Raw genomic sequence first — 19,803 nt, forward strand, 5'->3', positions numbered from 1 at the left:
ATTTGTCACGTCCTGGCGGTTTTATTTCCGAGGACGGGTTTTAATTTCGACGTAAATTCGCATCTACGTAAATATTATTCGAGCTGTGAAATTAACTGCACGCCGGCCGGGCAAACTTTGTTTCCCCGGGGGAATTATCTACGCGTGTAATTCGTTAAACAGTTTGTCAAGTAATTTGACGCATCCAGTTACAAGTGTGGAATGGAGGAAATAATTTCCCCGGCCAACCGAATTGGACACTGCGTTTGGTATTCCTACCGAATGGCCGGGTAACTTCGTCATTCGGGACCACCTGCTATCAAACATATGCATATCAAAACCTCGGAATCGAAGGAAGTAAATATTCGTAAACGTGGAGGTGAAAAAAAGTGAAAAAGACATAGGGGAAATAATCGCCATCGAAACTACCCGCCAAACGTGCATACCAATGAGGCACCGTGAAAGAAACGAACCCTCGCAAAAAGGGGTGTGAGTAATTCTGCAATACGCATTTCCATTCTCGAAGGTGTGCATATTAAAGAAGTTAAGAGAAGCCGATAAAAAGAGGGAGACAACAGTCGGGCAAAATATTCCACATCAACACGTCGAGAGCGGATGAATCTCGGCGGAGAAATAATTCCGGAAAGAAGGAAGAACTGCATAAATATTAAGGAGAGAATAGGTGGAGAGAATAGAATGAATAAAAGGAGGGGAAAAAAAATATATATATATCTCGAGGTATCTACTTGGGATCGAACCCGCGCCCCTTATTATCTACGCCAACTGGAGACATCGTAAATCGCGAGAAAATAAATAACTCCATAAACAATATTCCGCACAGTAAATAGTCGATCGGGCGAGAGGAATTAAACGCTCGCAATCGGAGAAGGAATAATTCGTTCAAACAGTCGGTACCCCGTAAAAGCGCATGCATATCAACATTGGAATCGAGGGGAATAAATATTGCAGGCGAGAGGGAGGAAAAAGAGATAATTCCGGGCAAAAAAGCCGGGAGGGAACAAAAAATCGTCGCACCGACCCGGGCGCGCGTCAATGGCGGAATCGGAAGAGGTAAACGCTCGTAAATGGGGGAAGAGAGAGGGGGGAAAAATAATTTTACTCGAAATTTTGTTTCCCTTCATTCCACCCCCTGGGTGGGACACGAGTGCCCGAGTGGTAATTTCGCGATGGCCGCGGTATTCGTAGGGCGAGGGGAGGAAAATAGGGAGGAGGACCGAGAGGGCAGAGGGAATAAAAAGGAAAACAGTGGGAGAAAAAAGAGAGTGAAAGAGTGCTTTCTCTCGGCAGGGTCTCGCCTGACTCGTCGGCACATTCGTCGACGCCCCGGCTACAGATTGTAACTTTGAATCCCGTGAAAAATGTCCCGTGCTATTTTTCAGGATTAACGCTCGCGAGTGGAAGGGAGACGCAGCGAGCCGGACCGCCGGGGGTGCGAGAGAGAAGAAGAGAGCGGCCGGACGGAAACGGGGGCCGCAAAGGGTGAGGAAGGAGCGCCAAATGGGGGTGGAAAAGTCTTTTATGGCGGCGCATAACTCATGCTCCTTATTGAAACTTCCGGTACGACGGTAGATTAAGACGTTTGTACGAAAATTCGCCGAAACTCCGGCCGATTTGTCACGGCTTATGCGACTGCCCGTAATCGCAGATCCGGAGATCGAGATTCCCGGACGGGGAAATTGATCCCTTCAAACTGGGGAGATCTAAACTTTTTCGAAGCACCAGGAATGATCAAAGAATCATTTCCAAGAGTTACAAAAATACGCTTTTGGTAATAACGTTTTAATAAAAAAAAAAAAGAAAGAAAAGAAAAACCGACTTCAAGAAAAGATGCTTTGAAGTGAAAAATAATGAGAACCTGTTTACTTTTTTAAATCGGTCAAAAAAAATCATCCTGACATTTCGTGAGACATCTTCGGTTAGAACAAATTGACGTCTCTATTTTTATCGGGTATCATAGTGAAATGTTGAGGTTAGGAAAATAGGGGATAGGTGGAAAGGACGTAATGTCAGGGGAAAAATTCCCTCGCATACGTTATCAATAAGCTCCGTAATCTTCGGCACGACCTCCAATTTCCAAACAGCCCGGAGCTGCAGAAATATCGACATATCGAAGTCTCCCCGTTAACCAGGAGGGAACCGAAAGCAGCGCACCCTTTTCGATGCCGGCGAGTCGATAATTAGTCCTGTCGATAATTAATTATCGCTTCCCTTTGTATCTTTGACTTTGAGGCGTCGACCGTTTTGACGTGCCTACTGCACGCCGTGACACCGATGCATCCTCGGATTAAGCTTGCCCACGTTAAAAGCGAGCACGTCATTTCCGGTAAACTCCCGCTAATAATTAAGAAAGGAGCTTCAACCATTTCCTCAAAATGGCAAAAACCTTCCCAGTATTATTCTACATTCATATACAAAAGAAACTCACATAACAGAAGTTCTTACCAAAAATTAGATATCTCCCAAAGTCGATATTTCATTGATTCAACAATCATTTCATTTTTCCCTAAAATCCACATTTTCACAAATATCTGTTATTACCTCTTTCAGGGTATACCAAAAAGACCCGCAATTATCCGCAACCCTTTAAATTCCCCTCTCACTGGAATCACTCCTCCCAAGCTAGACATTTCATTTCTCCCACAATTATTCCACTTTCTCCTAAGATCCACATTTTCCACATTTCTGTAAACCTATCAATTTCCCGCCTTCTCGGCGGGACATAGCAGACGTATAAAATTTGTTCGCAGGTGAAGAGAGTGATGTGAATTTTCAAGAATCAGGGTTACACTCTCGGGCGAGGTTTTCACGGAAGTGTCCTTAAGGTAAGAGAGCACTTGCTCGAATGAATTTCACGCCTGCCGTAAACCGAGTAAAACAACATAAGAGAAAATGGTACTAGAGAGAGAGAGAGAGGGAGTGAGAGGAGGGGTAGTATACAAGGAACTGCCGTAAGCTTGAATGAAAGCCGTGTTAAAATCGGATTTTCACGCCCGGCGAACATTTATTTTGCCGCTAATTAGTAAAGAAAACACCGGCTAATATGGGGCAGAGGGCCTTGGAAAAGTTAATTTCCCCTGCCCCCTATCCACCCCCTCTTTTCACCCGTTCAATGTGTATTGATTTTCCTGCCAATTACTAGAGAAAATACGGGATATTATTGAAACCCTGACAAAAGTAGACCCCTCTGGGTTTTGCGTCCACTTCTATATGTTTTGGGGTTTAAAACTAACCACCCTCCCCCTGCCCCACCCCCCACAATTTCTCGTTTAATCCTACAGTAAACTGCGGCATAACTAAAGATCACAAATCCGAGTAAACGAGTATACGCTATTTATTGAAAAAAAAAAGAAGGTGTAATAAATTCATGAAACATGTAATGGACATTTCATTGATAGCACACTCGTATATGTATTCAGCACACACGCCTTGTAATTTTACCAGTTGATGCTAGAACTGTACAATAAAGTGTAATAAAAGTTCGAAGAAAGGAATCGCTTTCACTACATCCCTACTACGAAATAGCTCCTCGGAAATTCGTGAAAAATTAACGTATGCGGCCAGGCTGTTACAAAAGCTTATTTATTAAGGGACAATTTGCGTTTCGATTTTCGACGTTATTCCGTAGTATGGCCTGGACGATATGCGCGGCGATATTATGTAGGATCGTTTCGTCTGTCTGCCTTTAATCCGGCATCTCTACTGTCGACAACTAAACGGCATACCGTCGGCACAATATAAAGTGGCACAGGGGTGCAAGAGAGCAACGCGGTGGCAAGGGAGGAGCGTCAGGGTGTAACCAGGGGGTTTGTGTAATCATCGGCCGTGTTGTTATTTACTTTGCATCCGACCAACGCGCAATCTCCGCGCGCATCCATCCCGGAGCTCTCTCTCTCGGCACCTCGCGGAAAATGAGACGCGGCGGAAAACGGCCCGGAAGCTGGGCGTATAAAACCGCATAAATAAATATTCGCGATTCACGAGGCGGTCGCTAAATAATTCGCTCGTTTGTGTTACTCGCGATGCGGCTCCAGACAAATGGATTAATGGGTTAACCCAACCGCAGGATGGGCGCCTGAAGAGGGAGGGTCCCGAATTTGTCAGATTCCCACGTTTTAAGATTCTTGTTTTTTTTTTCTTTACTTCTCCAGCCGATCCTTGACCCCGCCAGAGAACCATTTCTGATATCGCTCTTCGGAAATGGAAACGCAAAACTCGGTCAGAAAATCACCGTTCGCCATTTTGGAGCTTATCGACGTAGGAGAGAATAACCAAATGAAAATTGGCATAATGAACGGCCTTAAGAAGGAACAGTATCTCTACAAAAATACCACTAAAAAGTCTAAAATAATATTTAACCGTCTAGTTCACTTTTGTTGTACAAACTTATATATCTACATCGTAGGGTGAAGAGGAGAATAAAGCGTATTTCGAGACTGACAGTCACTTTGAAGACGACGCGATGCTACATAGATAAGTTTATTTCATGAAAGTAAACCGGAGGGAAAAATATGATTTCATACTTTTTTTTTCTAGGAGTACGTTACTTTCGTCGGAGTCGGTTAAAACGTGCAGTTTCCTTTTTCCTCGGCCAGTGTTCCGAAAATTCGATAGCAGGGGAGGGGTGGCGGAGTGAACTCTGCATTTGGCACACCTCTCTGTGCCAATATCGGGGGTAAATCCCTCGAGGGAATTGACGAGCCTACCGAGGCAGCCTCCGACTTCCGCGAGTACTCGCACGAGCGGGGGAGCTTTTCCACGCAAGCACGCAAGTCGAGGAATTCGCCTCGGCGAAGATGCAAGGCACGCAAAGCACACGCGAATGCATCCCGGCTTGCCCCCTGCAATATCGCAAAGGTTCCCGGGGTCTTCGCGTCACGTCGCGACAACGAGGGAGCTGATATTACGCGACTCGGGATAACAGCGGCCCTCCTATTACCCCGGCACTCTTAAATTGCACCTAAGAACCCTACATTCGTCTTACAATATCGTTCCCCTAATTTCTTGAGACATTCCTTTTAATTCCAGGGACCACATTTCACTGATAATGGATTTTCACCCCGCGCCCTATGATCCACGTATCAAAGTACTTACATGAAACGTAACTCAGCAATGTTCAATGAATCTTCATTTTGGAGTTGAATTTCCGCCCACGTAACGTGCACCTTCGGTATTAAAGCTATAAAAATGGATTTTCATCCCCTGCACCCCAGGATCCACCCTTTGAGACGAGTTAAACTTAACTCCTTAATAGTCACATCAATGCTGGATCAATCTTCACATCGAAGTCGGCTTAGCTACGTGCATCCTTGAAATGCATTCCCGGTGTCAAAGCTATAAAAATGGATTTCCATCCTTCAGGCCACTAAGTGAAATATTTAAAAACAATCAATATTCAATAAGTCTTAATTTCGAAATCCAAGTGGCATCCACATACACACGCAAGGTGCACTTTCGTCGTTAACCCATTTGCACCATCGCTCTAAATACGCGTGTACTTAAAAAAATCCGACTCTTGGTGACAAACAACAGTCATTGTTTGCGGATAATTCCGTCAAATCGTGCAAGTGGGTTAAGGGCGTAAAAATCGATTTTCACCCCTCACGCTCCGATTCACCATTCGAATGAAATCAAACGTAATTGGATAAGGTAACGTTCAATAAGTCCTCATTTCGGAAGTCGACTTTGGCACAGTCGTGCCCGGGAATATGCCCCCTTGGTATTAAGGGGTTCAGAGTATGCATCTTGCAGGGGCGCAAGCATGCACTCGTGTGTAACCGGGTCTCGAGGAGAATTCCCGGTTACGTCGGATGTGGTTACGTGCGGTTACGTGTGGCAGGAACACATATGCATCCGTACTTATGGCCGGACTTGCTCCAAGCCACAGTGTGGGTGTCGTCTTTGCTCCGCGTGTGTGCGCAAGTGGCACGGAGAGCGCAGTATGACCCGTGTGTACACACCAGAAGTGCGCCCAAGTGTGGGTGGCGGAACTAGATGGTAGTCGAGGCATTTCGGCGGATATGAAATTGCGTGACGCCACCGCATGAACGAAATGCCCTTCGTGTTTCCCCCACGTGACATTCATACTTGGCTTGGCCAGCCAGGGAGAGAGACCCAGTAAAACCTGGAATTCGGACCGACCCCCGCCACCCTTTGCCACCCTTGCAACAATTGGAAATTCACATTCCAAACAATTTCTAAACTCTGATTCCTCGAAACTGAAGTTCCGTGCCCACGGGTACTTAGCTCGCGCCTCCACTTAGAAGGGGATATACTATTAATTTACTTTCAACTATACCTTATTTTTGTTGCATCTGTAATTTTTTTTTTATTTATTTTGAAGGTAGTGTTCCTGTAACTAGGACAGGTGATACGCAGGAAGGACGTGAGGATACATAAGAAGTGTGCACATTATGGTTTATTGGAACCCTTACTAGTCACCTTTCGAGGTTCCAGGGTTTACAACAATTGGGAATTCGCATGCCAACTAACTTTTAAAACTCAGATTCCCAATAACTAAGTTCTGTGTCTTGGATTTCTTAACTCGCGCGTAACAACTCCCTGGAGCTCCACTTAGGAAATAAATTTCAAAATTATTTTCAATTTACCTTTAAATTCATTTTCATTTTTTAAATCCGTAATTCCTATTTTGAAGGTAGTGTTTCGGTAACTAGTATAGACGACAGGAAGGACGCGAGGATACATGAGGAGTATGTACATCATCTCTGTGTTAGGGAAACCCCTTTTTGTCACCCCCTGAGGTTCCAGGGGCGCATTCCCCCAGCCGGGTTCTTCAATTTCCATTGTACTTTTTAAATCACGCCGCAGACACCTCTTCCCTCCTCCTTGGAAACCTCGGCCATGATGTCCCCGAGGGCAAAGGCGAATTTATATATTTCGCGGATATTTCACGGGGCTGAAGGAATGCTTCTCCCCGGACGCGTCTACGGAGTCGCCGAGAGCTCCGCCGGAATGAAGATATATGTATGCGAGGTAAGGAAAAGACGACCCGAGAAACTCGAAAAGGAAATAAACGATACAGAGGGCGGGGGAGGAAAAAGATACTCTTTTTGCGGACGAATATATATATATATATATCGTCCCAAGCGGAACCCCAGTTTCGTCGATTTACCCCTAACTTGTTTCCTCCCCCTAAGTAAAGTATCCCGTACTGACTGAAAATGTGAAATTTAAATTCGAAGTCGAAAAAAAGGAAACTCCATTCCTCCCGATTTATTAAATCCAACCACGGATCTTAAAAACTGACGAGACTGATAAAATAAAATAAAGTAATGTAGAAATTAATTACGACCGACTAATTGGGGCATACGGAATTGGCCCTCGAAGCAGATCCCTGAAATCCGGTTAGCTTTACCGGAGCGTACCTTTTTGGGGGACCGTTCTCGATGGGTTAATGAAGTCCTCGATAATCAGGCTTTCGGAAATATATCCCGAATTTATTGATCATCTATTGGGTATCGGGATTTCGAGGGCTGACTTGAGCCGATTCGAGCCTTTACGGTGGGATTTTCGGCGTTAAAGCGAAGAAACGCGGTCGTCCGTGAAGACAAGAGAAACCAAGGGAGGCAATGGGAGGGTGCGATTTAATTCGAGAAATCCGCCCCGGTTATCGGCAATTTATCATCGGAAAAGTTCCGATAAAGCCCGGAATCGCGCTTACTCCGGCCCTCCGAGGACCGATGCTCGCTCCAAAGTGTAATGAACTGCACCGTCGAGATAGTGCCTGATTAACTTAATTACTGCCCTGTCGCCTTTGATGTCATCCCCTTCCCTCTTGACACCCCCGAACCCGGGACGGAAATTCTCTGCCCTAAGCGGCAGCCGATTCGCCTAATTTACTCGCGGTCTTTTGACCGAATTCGATTACCAGGCCTCGTGCCTCCAATTTCGACAGCGAAATTCCACGGGGAAGTTTGGATTCCTAATTAGGCGGGAATTAGGGAAATACGAGACTTTTCAAAGTTTCTGTAAAAATGCTAGCACAGCTGTTCATAAATTTTTGAACACTGCCTGTTGGCTAGATACCGGAAATTAGATATTTTACGATTTTTCTTTTATTAATTCCGTAACGTCGTTAGCTTATAAATTTATTGTAGTTTATCCGTAGTTTTATGCAGTTTATTAAGCCCTGGTAAGTTGAACGATCACTTCTTTCACCGGACCATTCTTTACGAAATTCAGTGCACTCTTAAAAATGCTTGTAAATTTCTTGCATTTTTTTCGTATACAATTATAAATTTAGTGAGATGATTTAATTTACAACTGTACACAATGTTAGTGAATATATGAATAAGTTTCGAATTGTATGGCATTGCATTTTTTAAAGCAGCTTGGATTATTACAAAACATGTGTGTAAAACTACCGATATAAAATTGAATTTATTACAGATTTCTTTTTCTTTTTCTATTAATACAGGGTATAAGAAGGGGAAATAAGAATTTCTTAAGAAGAAGCAGAACATCGTGTGTAATTTTAATTAAGTACACGTGTAACTTCCTAGGTGTAGAACTCGTGTGTAACTTTTGGGCGAGCCGGGCAAACTTTGTACAACACTTTGTAAATGTGTAAATTTCATGCATGGGATGTACCGGGGACTCGTCTAACGAGCATAATTGATCAACTCAGCCCTTCTGCACTCAATGACGCGTACTCGCGTCAACATGACCCCATCTCGCGCGTCAATTACCCCTGTACTAAGCGTCATAATTTAATTTGACTACAACTCAGGTGATCCCTCGATAGACATGCGTTGGCCTGGCCGCAGAATAATATTCATACCGAGTATATAAAAATATAGACAATTTAGATTTCACCCTCCCATTTCCTCCAAGAATCCCAAGAATCCTCAATTTCTCTCTTTTCTCGACTTAATTTTGCCCAACTATTTCTTTCCTCGTCATGCATGATCACTCGCATTTGGAATTAGAAGTTACTTCACTCGTGGGTAAATTTAATCGATCGAAATCACTTTAACGATACCTTACAAGAAATTATCCGAGCTTAATTTCACCTCACGGGAGGAATAAAGTGCTTCGGTTAAATAATGTACCGCCTAATAAGTACCCGACTTACATCGCCGCCGCTAAACAATTGCGGCAACGATTTACTCGGCACCGAGTCCGACCGCAATACGGTACGACCCTCGGCAATTTGCAGGGAAAATTGCAAGTAAAGTGGAAAAGTCATTTCCGGCATTTTTATTATTTCCCGGGATTTAACGGATCCGCGTCGGCGAAGCTTTAAAACGGAGCTTAAGAGGCAATATACATCTACGAGTGGTCTGACCGAAGCTCGGCTTCACCCCTTCGAGCTGCGCCAATAAAATCGGAGGACTCGTCGATCCTTGATGGACCCTTGGGCCGATCGAGTCGAGAAAATGGTAAAATCGTCCCGAATAATAGAGGGGACTCCAAAGGAGCGTGAAATATTCCGAGGATCCGGCATCCTTTTTAAAAGGCTTTCCTTCGGGATTACCGCGTCTCTCTTCCTAGGACGAGCTTTCGTATCGCGAGAGTCCGTAAAGCGGCGACTAAAGCGAATTACCCCCCTCGCTTCCCTCGCAAGTGGCGAAACGAGGTCCATCGCCATAAGGATTAAAGCTAATTTTTTTCCCTCCCGGCTAATTCTGACGAGCTCCGTCCCGCGTGAAGCCCCCCATTAAAACGTGTGAATTTTTTGACCCCTTCCCCCGTTAGGAGCGTGAGAACGGTCCCCAGGGGGAGGGATGACATAATTAAACGAGCGGATGTGCCCGAACTTCACTTTTGGCCGAACAGGGTCGAGAAAATGAACCGGCCTCCCTCAAAAGTGGGTTAATGGCACTTTATTAACGAGCCGTCGACGAAGAAGCCCCGTTAAAAAGTGCCCGGAAGAGAAAGCTCCGGTTTTAATACCCGCTGCAACAAAGTCCCTCCCCCCTGGTCGTAATGACGCGAGAAGAGACTACGGAAGTCGAGATGGGAAAATTCCAACTTGTTAACTGGAGGGGACCCAGTGCCCCTCGACTTTCCCGGATATGTCTCACTTAAAGGGACGATTTCGTGGGAAATCGCCGCGTCTTCGGAATCAAGCTTCGAGGGCAAACGAGGACGCAAATAGAGCATGAAGTTTATGCAGTCGTCTCAAGAGAGAAACGAGGCTCCCGCTCGTCCAGGGAAGACGGCAGTCACGCATCGGGCCAATGAAATTAATTTTATCCCCCCGGGGGGTCGTCGAGGATTTAAGGGCTTCCGAGGGCGCCTAATTGCAGGAACGCCCTAAAGGGAAGTTCGAGAAAAAGGGGCCTCGAACGTTTTGGACCATAGAGTACACGATAGAGTACATAGAGTGGAAGAAGAAGAGAGGAAAAAGTAGAGTGGCTCAATGTCGCCATATTGCGCCGTAGAATAATTTTTCGTTCTACTTCCCTGCCAGTCTAAATTTCCATACCCCTTGCATTACTTTCGACCCGTACTTCGGGACTCATTGAAAAAAACCAAAATAAAGGATGAAAATAGCCTACTTAGCCCAGGAAAACTTGAATATCGGGAACTCTTCGTACCTAAGAAACAGTTCATTCCAGGTCGCGTAAGTACCTTACAGGATGTGCCCATTATGTTTCAAGACGTGCGAAATACGAATAGCGACAATGCTTCCGTCCTTAAATGGAAGTGACACCATTTTATTACGTTTATGCAGGTTTCATGAATATTTAATCAGCGACGTCGACGCACCTCCCAGACAGATCGCGCGTGCCAGGAAGAAATTTGTTTCGCCGCGTAGCGGGTCTCAGGATTAAGAAAGATCCCCGGGAGCTACGGCTAAATGAACACTTGCCGGAAAGCTCGTATTTTACCCCCTTTCGCATTTTATTTTGACCAAAGCCGCTGAATTGCGCTATACATCCCGGGGTAGGGGGGGTGAATATACGGCGAACGTAGCACGTCGAGCCAGAAAAGTTCCGGCCATTGAATTAAAATGAGGCTCGACATAAATTGTTCTGTCAGTGCGGGAAATCTACGAGAAAGTGACAAGAAGCCGTAGAGAGGCCGAGGGAGAATTTAGTACTTTCGGAAAACCTCGGAAAAGCCCGGGCGAAAGAGGACGGCAGAACAGGGACGGGGGGAGGCGTCTCCAGAACGTCTCGAGTGATCCTGAGAAAGGCGGACACGACAAGTGGCTGCTTGGCTTACGAGATTTTGAATTTCCTGCGCCCACTCGTGCCATGCCAGCCTGATTTCCGTACTAATTTACCCTTCCCGCTCGAAAAACTCAAATTGCAAAAGGTACGCCTCCCTAAACGAAACCCCTAAGAGCAGCCGCACGTTCAGCGAAATTTCTCGCCCTGGTTCCCGCGAGCCTTGGAGCGAGTTAAACACGCAATTTACACCGAGAAACATTCTTTCCATCTTGACAAATTGTAACAGTCACAAGGAAAAAAGAAAAGAAAAATAACATTAAATATAACAAGTAAGGTGGCGTGAAAGTGGCGTAGAAGAGGTCGCGCTTGTAAAACTCATTTATGAACTGGGTGGACCAAATCTTTTCCAACATTACAATGTAAATATGGAAGCTACAAGGCAGGTCTTAACATTTATGAAATTTCAATTTTTTATAGTTTGTTTAAAGGTATCTTTTAAATTTGTCATATAAAAATGAAAATTCATGGGGGTTAGGAGTTTCCTTATAGCATCCATATTCATGTTGTAAAGGTCGAAACGATTCGGTACACCCAGCTCGGGGAAAAGTTTTCTTAAATAAATTAAAATAAATCACGGTTTAATCAACGCGTCAGCTTGTACCCTGGTATTCGAGTGATAACGCATCGATAAGATACGAAGTCCCGGAGTATATCCGCTTAGTCAGGATGGCTCATTTCGTATTGTTTGCCGTGATAATAATTAACGCACACCCGTTCTAGCAGAGGGTGGTGCTCGCGTACTCCATTGCCCGGCAGGTGGGTGGTGGGTGGTGGGTGTCCGCGTGGACGCCAGCGCGAGGTGGACGGATCAAAAGTGAAACGGTGGGAAAGGCCTTCGTTCCCACGAGGCGGTCGTTCGTGAAAAGCTCTCCTATCCGAGAGGAAGGGAGAGGAGGCAAAAGAGGAGAGACAACGAGAACGAGAGGGAGAGGGAGAAAAGGCGGCGCCAGGCCGAGGGGAGCGAAACAGCGAAACAGGAGATAAATGGAGAGAAAAAGAGACGGAGAGAACTGAGACGAGCGAGGAGTCAATCGGCTCGGTGGGGAGACAGAGGGGAATAAATAAACGGGGGAAGAGAGAACCCGCCGCGACCAGGGTGAAAGAGAGGTACAGAGGAAATCTCCGCAGATCGCCTTTTGTCCAGGGACAAAACGGTAGCGGCGCTGCCGCGTACCGAGGCAAATGACAATCAACGGTAGACAAACGGACGTCCCTCTTGAAATTTCATATCCCCGATCGTCGGGCCACCGGCCGCCGCCATTTCTGAGAGGGGATTCGACTGGAGATGTCTCTCCCCCTTCGCTCTTTCCTTCTCTCCGGTACTAATAGGAACCTCCTTCCTCATCCCTCCACCTCCACGTTCTCTCCTCAAGAGACGTCGGATTTATGCCACGGGAAGTGACCGAGCGGTCCTTGTTACCTTTCGGATTACGCATGATGACGCCGAGATTTCCGCGACACGTATAAGTTTCTTCATAATTTCGGAATAAAACTTGACGGCTTGAAATTTCCTTCCACGTGAATTTTATTTTCTGCAATCGGTCGTCCCCTGTCCTGGCAATTCGTTTAGATTGGCGCGGAATTAATAATTACATTTTATAGATAAATTTTAGTCGTCCCGCAGACTCTCGTGCACGCCGTTCGGCAAGGCAGAGACAGAACGCACCCCTGAATAAAACATCCCCCTTAAGAATGGCGGGCCCGTCCCGCCGATGAGATCTTTCAAGCAAATCTCCCGGAGCGTAGAGCGTATTGGTTAATTCATAGGCTAGATCCTCTCCGGAGGGTGTGTGGGATTGTGAAAAAAAAAGAAAGGAAAGAAGGAGGGATGGAAACCTCTACACTCTGGTGAGATATCAGCCGTGCGGTCCGCGAACCACCCCTGCATTTCAGGAATTTTGCATCTGCAGGGTATCCTTCCTCTCTTTCCTCTTTTCCCTCATTTCCTGCAACCCTTACTCCTATCTACTTCTTGAACTCTCCCCGCACATTAAATAGTGCCACGTGAATTCCCTTGCCGTTTCATTTTTTGCATCTTCCAGAAATTTTCTACCCTCGATCGACATCAAGATCTGCGTTCACTCGCGAATTACCAGCGCCCGTCTGGGGAATCTTCTTTTTTTTCCACGCAATTTACTCTTCATCCTCCACTATTCCTCGTTACAGCCGCCATAGTAGATGCCCATGACGTCAATACCGGATATTACAGGGGCCTCTACTTTTCTTTCTGCCATCGCCATCTTTCGCGACTTTCGTCGCCATACATTCGCGCGACATCATTTTCCTTCTCGAGCGAGAGTACATTCTTAAAAAAATGGATAGGAAATAAAGGAAGGAAAAAAAAAAGGATTTTCGTTTCATTTTTATGTCTCCCGGAAACCCACTTCCTCCCGGCGCAATCCTTCGCCCTTCGCGGACATGTTTATGAATTGCAGAAGCAGGAAACTGATATTTCCTCAAGGTTCGATTTTTCTGCAAACTCGACTTCCTCGTCCTACACTGTTAAAAAATATTCATAAAATTCATACACTTTTACTACATAAGGTTGCAGTAAAATTATAAACTTGATGTCTTAACAGTGAATTCACACAAATTTACCATGAAATTCTAAGTGAATTTACAATTTTCTAACACCGTGTTGTAAGTTTGTGAAATTGCGAAGAAATATCATAAATTTGATATTCGAAAGTCATTCAGTAAGCATTGTTAGCAAATTTTGTTTTATATGAGTTTTTAATTTTATCCTCGTTTACGTAAGTTTATTTTTAAACAAATTTAATCGAGAGATGACAGGTATCGGTGGTACTGGGGGAGAAGCGTCGTAGCGACATTTTTGGGTCCGAGAAATATTTAAATAATATTTAAAAAAATGCTTACAATCAATAGAAAACTCCGGTAGCATCGTAGACAACGTACCTACTACTTTTCCGAGAGTTTAGGGTTCGATATTACGATAATTGCAAACAAATTGTTCTCGGCGTTTAAGATAGGGCTGTCTACAAAATCGTACTCGCACGTGCCCAGAACATATGTGAAATTTATTTGTTTGCAGAAAAAGAAAAACATTTAATATCAAGTACCGATCAACACAAATTTCTTACACATACGTACTAAATTTATAATATATCTTGTACATTATATTTTTTAAAATATGTTATAAAAATAGTACACCATGCCCGAATGAAACTTCCAACAAAGATGTTATAAAATTATAATATATTTTTTTTTAACAGTGCAGAGCCAAGGGGAACCGTATCCGCGAGTCGATCGATAAATTGGAGAATTTTTTCCGAGCGGAAGATAGATAAATGTTCAGGAGAATTTGAAGGACGTCGGGAAGTGCTGCTTTCAGAAAAACTCACCGCAAGCTCCCTGATGCTTCACCCTGAAGGTTTTCCGGTGCTGGCAACTAGCCTGTCGCAAATGGCAGTGATTGGTGTAGGTCACGTTGTCGGATCCGCAAACCGGCTCGTGATTGGCTGGACAATTTACGGGACACTGGCACAGGGCTCGACCATTTTCCGAGACCACGCAGGAGGCCCCCCAGGCACAAAATGTCTTCTCGCAGGGCTCTGAAAATCAGGATTTCCATTCGGTGAGCTTTCGCCGTGCCGAGTCGGCTAACAAGCCGCAAGTCTCGGCCCTGACCGGAGAGATCGCGGAGGGAGGATTTACCGACGACACTTACATCCCGAAAGGATGTCATTCCTTCGAGGGAACGGACAGGGACCGTTTCCGTGAGAAATGGCCGACGTGGGGATTTCTACTCAAACGTTTACCCGATTACTTATCGCCATTGTATGCATATGGTATTCCAAAAATATTCAATGTTTAATTGAGATGGAAAAGTTTTTACGAGGAACCATTTTATCCTAACAGGCCAGGGAGAATGGATGACCATGAGAATGGATATTTAATAGATATCGTTCATACTAAACATTAACATTATTTAAAATCGCATGTAATTTTCCGTGAAGTTGTACATACGTGAATATTTTTAGCTGGAGGTAAATACGACCCTATAATCAATATTTTCTAATAAAAATTATTACTCTTTAGGTTGAACTTTGAAGTTGATTGCAAAACAAAAAAAGTTATTTAAACGAAGAAACCTAAAGTATAAATAACAAAATTAACGTTCTCTTGAATTCTCAATGTTTCCGGTAACTTACGGTATGTTTCACAGTTACCTTCTCCAATTTAATGTTACCGAGAATTTTCGAACTCTACGGCTCCCGGGCATCCAAGTGCCCGCTCCGGGAGACATAACCTCACCAGTCAACTGGCGCCCCTGATTTCTGGGTCGGTGACAGGTTCTCGGTGGTGGGCAAGAAATCGCGAGTGCCCTTTGGAACTCCTCACCTGCGATCTCCACACCGGTGTCGGTTTCTCCAAAGGTGTGCCATTCCGATCCTCGAAGGCCCTTTTGAGGTTAGGCCCCGATGCCGCCCGACTTGGCCCAACCGTACTACCAGGTAACTTCTGTCCTTAAAATACTCTTTTTTTCTGAATTGTTATTAATTTTGCCTGGTTGGCCTTCCCCCCAATATCTCTTAGGTTCGATATTGGAGAGGTGTCCTTTGAAAAGAGAGAAAGGTAATGGAGAGGTCCCGATGCCAATTTCAACCCATTCCACATAGCCCACCTGGCCCTACGTAGCATTGACAGGACATGTGGGATTTTTCCTTAGGTAGTGGACGGTAACATCGAACTCTGAGAGGTAATCGGAAGGCCCCCTCCGTCTCATATATGTTTAATATAGGGTGCGGGGGACCAGACCCATCCTCCGATGGACCTGATTCCCCGTAACGTGAGGAGGCATCGAGCCCACACGTTATATAGGTATATACCAATAGTAATGAAATCCGCGATTAGTCTTAAAAATTGTCATTAATAGTCAATTCTTAAGAAGTTTTGCCATGATTAGAGGTATTAGAAAAATCCGTTTCTTGTTGAAAAAAAATTACCGTTTATACTGTAAATTAGAAATATTATGTGTACGTATTTGTAAGGAAGTTTCAGTGTTCCTGGCATTAATTGCGCCACTTTTTCTCCGGTTTTATGCTCGAATCTCATCGTGAGGTGAGAGAGCAGCTGTCTAACCGGTTGAAACGACGGAAGAAAGCCGATCGGAGGTTTATGCCCGACAGTTTCCTATTTACTTGGGCTGTTACCGGTTAAATAACTTACTTTGTAGACCCTGGGGAACGTAAAGGCGCGACTCGTATCTTGCGTAGGGAGAGCTTTCCGCGTGCGGCTTCGCGGTTTACAACGCGCTGCCTTTATGGCCACGTATCGGATGCCGCTTTTATCGGATATTACCTTGAGCAGGCGATTTCGAATGAGCTTTTCGATTTCGACGATTAGTTTGAATCGCCATATTGGCTTTCTCAAGGAAAGACGAAAATGTCTGGCATCTACCCTCCGAATAATTGACTGCGAATAAAAATGTGAACGATGTTAAAAAAATCAATTTGTGTCACGATCTCGCGTGAAAGGCGAATTGGCATTACATGTAGCAATTGAAACATATTTATTTTGTTTTGTACCATGTATATACAATTACAATTGAACTGGGGAAATACAATTTAAATTGACATCACAGATAAATCACTAAACGTTCGCCAGGATAAGAGAGGCCAACTTTAGTAACGTGATTAAGGTAATAAGGCAGTTATTAGTTAAGTAGGAAGAAAAAGGATATTTTTCGAACGGTTGGGTTCCGGACCGCTGAAATAAGGATATTGTTTCATGGCGTAACTCGAGCCTGATTGCGAGAGTCGGTTTATCCAGGGTATCTCTATTTCAGAATTTTGAAATAGCATTTGCAGTCCTTGTAACGAGTATGTTCAAAATCGAATAAATTCCCGTAAACTCCATTTCTAATTCCGAGGGAATTTTAATGACCAAAAAGGGGCATGGTAATGGTAATGGGAATATCCTTGGAAATTGCGATCGACTGGACACCTTCCGTTGGAGAACCCTTTGGGGATAATCCTTTGGGCACTGGGTCATTAATACAGGGGACGCGTTGATCCTAGGAAAAATCACCAGATTCAAGTCAGCCAGGTCAATATCTCTAGACTCGTCGACCTCGTTTTTCGATTTTCCCTGCGGCGCTAATTTCAGAGCTCGCCGGTGTTTCCTACAAAAGAACTTAAAATGTCCTCTCGCTACATTTTTCGAAGGCATTTCTGTAAAATGTTAAGCAAGGATATCCGTAAATAAATCGACTCGAGAAAGCAGGCCTCGATGGAACCGAAATGATTTAGCAACGAGCTTGTAAAATCAGCTCCGGCCGCGGCTAATGAATGAATATTTCAACCCATTATATTTTAAATAATCGAATACATCTACTCTCGCTTGCCCGGACGTTCATAATTATTTACTATCATATAACCCGGAATGAATTACTTTACAACAGCCTCTGCATTTTAAACAGCGAGGCATGCATTTCCCTCGATTCACCGCCTAAATATACATAACCGCTACGAATTAATTCGTGGTTTATTACATCTGGATTTAAATGCGCTTTCGGTGTAATAAAAATCTGTTGCTTCCGAATCGGGGATGTAAACCAGGGATATAAATGACCGCGATTAAAGAACATACCACGGTACTATATATATTTTTATTTTCCTTTTAAACCTGACACATTTACAGAACGTCGAAATTGGTTGGAGGGAAATTAACAAAAGTTCGCTTAGTGAGAGAAATATATCCTTTCACGGGAAAATCCTTTCGTGGTTATGGCGTGTCGGGGGCCAGGTTTACTGTGCAATGAGTAATGTAATGTATCTGAAAATCGAGGCGGTCTTACCTCAAATGTGTGTTGCGAAATCGGCCATATTGCTTGATGGGGAAACGTAGAGAGGTCGTTAACGCGAAGGAACTGTAGGAAACGATCGAATGACCAGAGCGTTGACCTTACTACAGAGGTGGCGCGTTAATACTTAACGTGGCCCTGTTTACAGTAACGTGGTAATACCTTTCTTTGCTCCCCTTGTAAACGACGTGAATTATTGCCGGGCGCCATATTGCGATGACCTCGGCGGTTTCGCGCATTTGGAGCGACGAGTAAGTCAACCGACGAGCTGAAAAATTCATTCCCTCTCGGCGATCTAACTGAATTATTGATCGAATAATTGGTGCGATAACGCACCGACGGGCGATTAAATATTGCAATTGACTGAGAGGTCCATGAATTCACGGGGGCGAAATTCACCATGAATGGATAATAAGAATCGCGGGGCGAGTAAATAAATTTATTCGGAACGGCGAATGGATTTTATAATTCAACGGGGATGGTTATTCGTGGCTGTATGTGTTCATATAAACGAAAGTAAATGGCCGAAGACGTGAAGTGGAAGGAAGGACTGTTAACGTGGAGTTCGCGTACGTATAATGAAACCTAAGTGCATGCACAGAGGACCGTAATCGGGTTCGTGCATTTTCCTAAGAGCCTTTACCCGCGGTTTAATCATTTCCTTCAGCGGGCTGACTGGGGGAGAATCCACTGACTTGACTAAATGAAATTAAACGATGTTCGGGCCCGGTTCCATATTTCTCGCGGGATACGAAAAGGGACAAAGAAGCGAGACGAGAAGTGAGCAGGAATCTATGGACCATGGGAACGAGCTTTCCTTATGCCGGGCCATCGCGTGAGGTTTATTAAGAGACTCGGTTGGCGTAATTAAAATCTATTTACTCCGAGTCAAGGGACACTAGCGCGGGATACAATTATTCCTGACAAGGCACTTAATAAACCGGGGGAATTAAATAAGCCCGCGTAATTAAAAGTCCGGGCCCTTTCGTGTCCAATTATTTTTCCTTTACATTGCCGGCGAAACGGTCCGCGTCGGGGCCGCGTGCGGTTTGCCTACGGGAGTTTTTCAAAAGTCCCCTGTAACGAGCCGCCCGATATGCAATCGATGCAGATTGCAACGTGCACGGTTGCTAGCGAGTCCTGTCACTGAGAAAGGTTAATCAATATCGGATAATACCAACGAACCAGGGTGATACATTTTTCAGTGGTTGCGGTCGCTTTGATGTCAGCCGACAGCCATGAGTAGTTTTGTTCACCGCACGGGAATTATGCGGATCGTTAGTGACAGTACCGAATTGCTGAATCTATATGGCATTTCCATGCTAGCCTAGTATGTTCTACTTTAAATTGCTCTTATTGTTAAATGGCAAATAAAGAAATGGGATTGTACCCCTTGCGTAACCTATAGAGACCCAGTGTACGTTTGTTGGAAATATTCTTCGAAAAAGAGAGGAAGGATTTATATCGTATTCTCTTATGTATTTAATATTCAAATTATGCAAATATGAGCCTCTTGAATGTATCAATAAATTCATTGAACCGAAGAAATATTTTGTTAATTCAAAGAATAACTATTTGACTGAAATAAACTCAAGTAAATTGTCGCAATCCCGAAGAAACGTTGCATGCTATTTATTCGAGTTCATTTGAGTGAAATAATTATTCTTTGAATTAATCAAATATTTCTCTGGGTTAATGAACATTCTTTTTTTTCTCCGTGTAGAATTGAGAAGAGAACTTGGAAGCTGAGAAATTAAACGGTGTCAAGAACATTTCGTT

The 19,803-nt window shown here is 44.3% G+C and overlaps 1 protein-coding gene across 1 annotated transcript in view; it reads right to left on the reverse strand.

The window, feature by feature from the left end:
- Positions 1-19,803, reverse strand: part of LOC105704132 (agrin) — a 389,846-nt gene that overhangs the window by 96,022 nt on the left and 274,021 nt on the right. The window contains exon 4 of the mRNA XM_023432426.1: positions 14,561-14,770. Coding sequence (XP_023288194.1) covers positions 14,561-14,770 — 210 coding nt within the window. The remainder of the gene's footprint in view (positions 1-14,560; positions 14,771-19,803) is intronic.

Source organism: Orussus abietinus, unplaced genomic scaffold, assembly GCF_000612105.2.
Source record: "Orussus abietinus isolate OABI.00-Male unplaced genomic scaffold, Oabi_2.0 scaffold7, whole genome shotgun sequence".
Classification (NCBI taxonomy): domain Eukaryota; kingdom Metazoa; phylum Arthropoda; class Insecta; order Hymenoptera; family Orussidae; genus Orussus; species Orussus abietinus.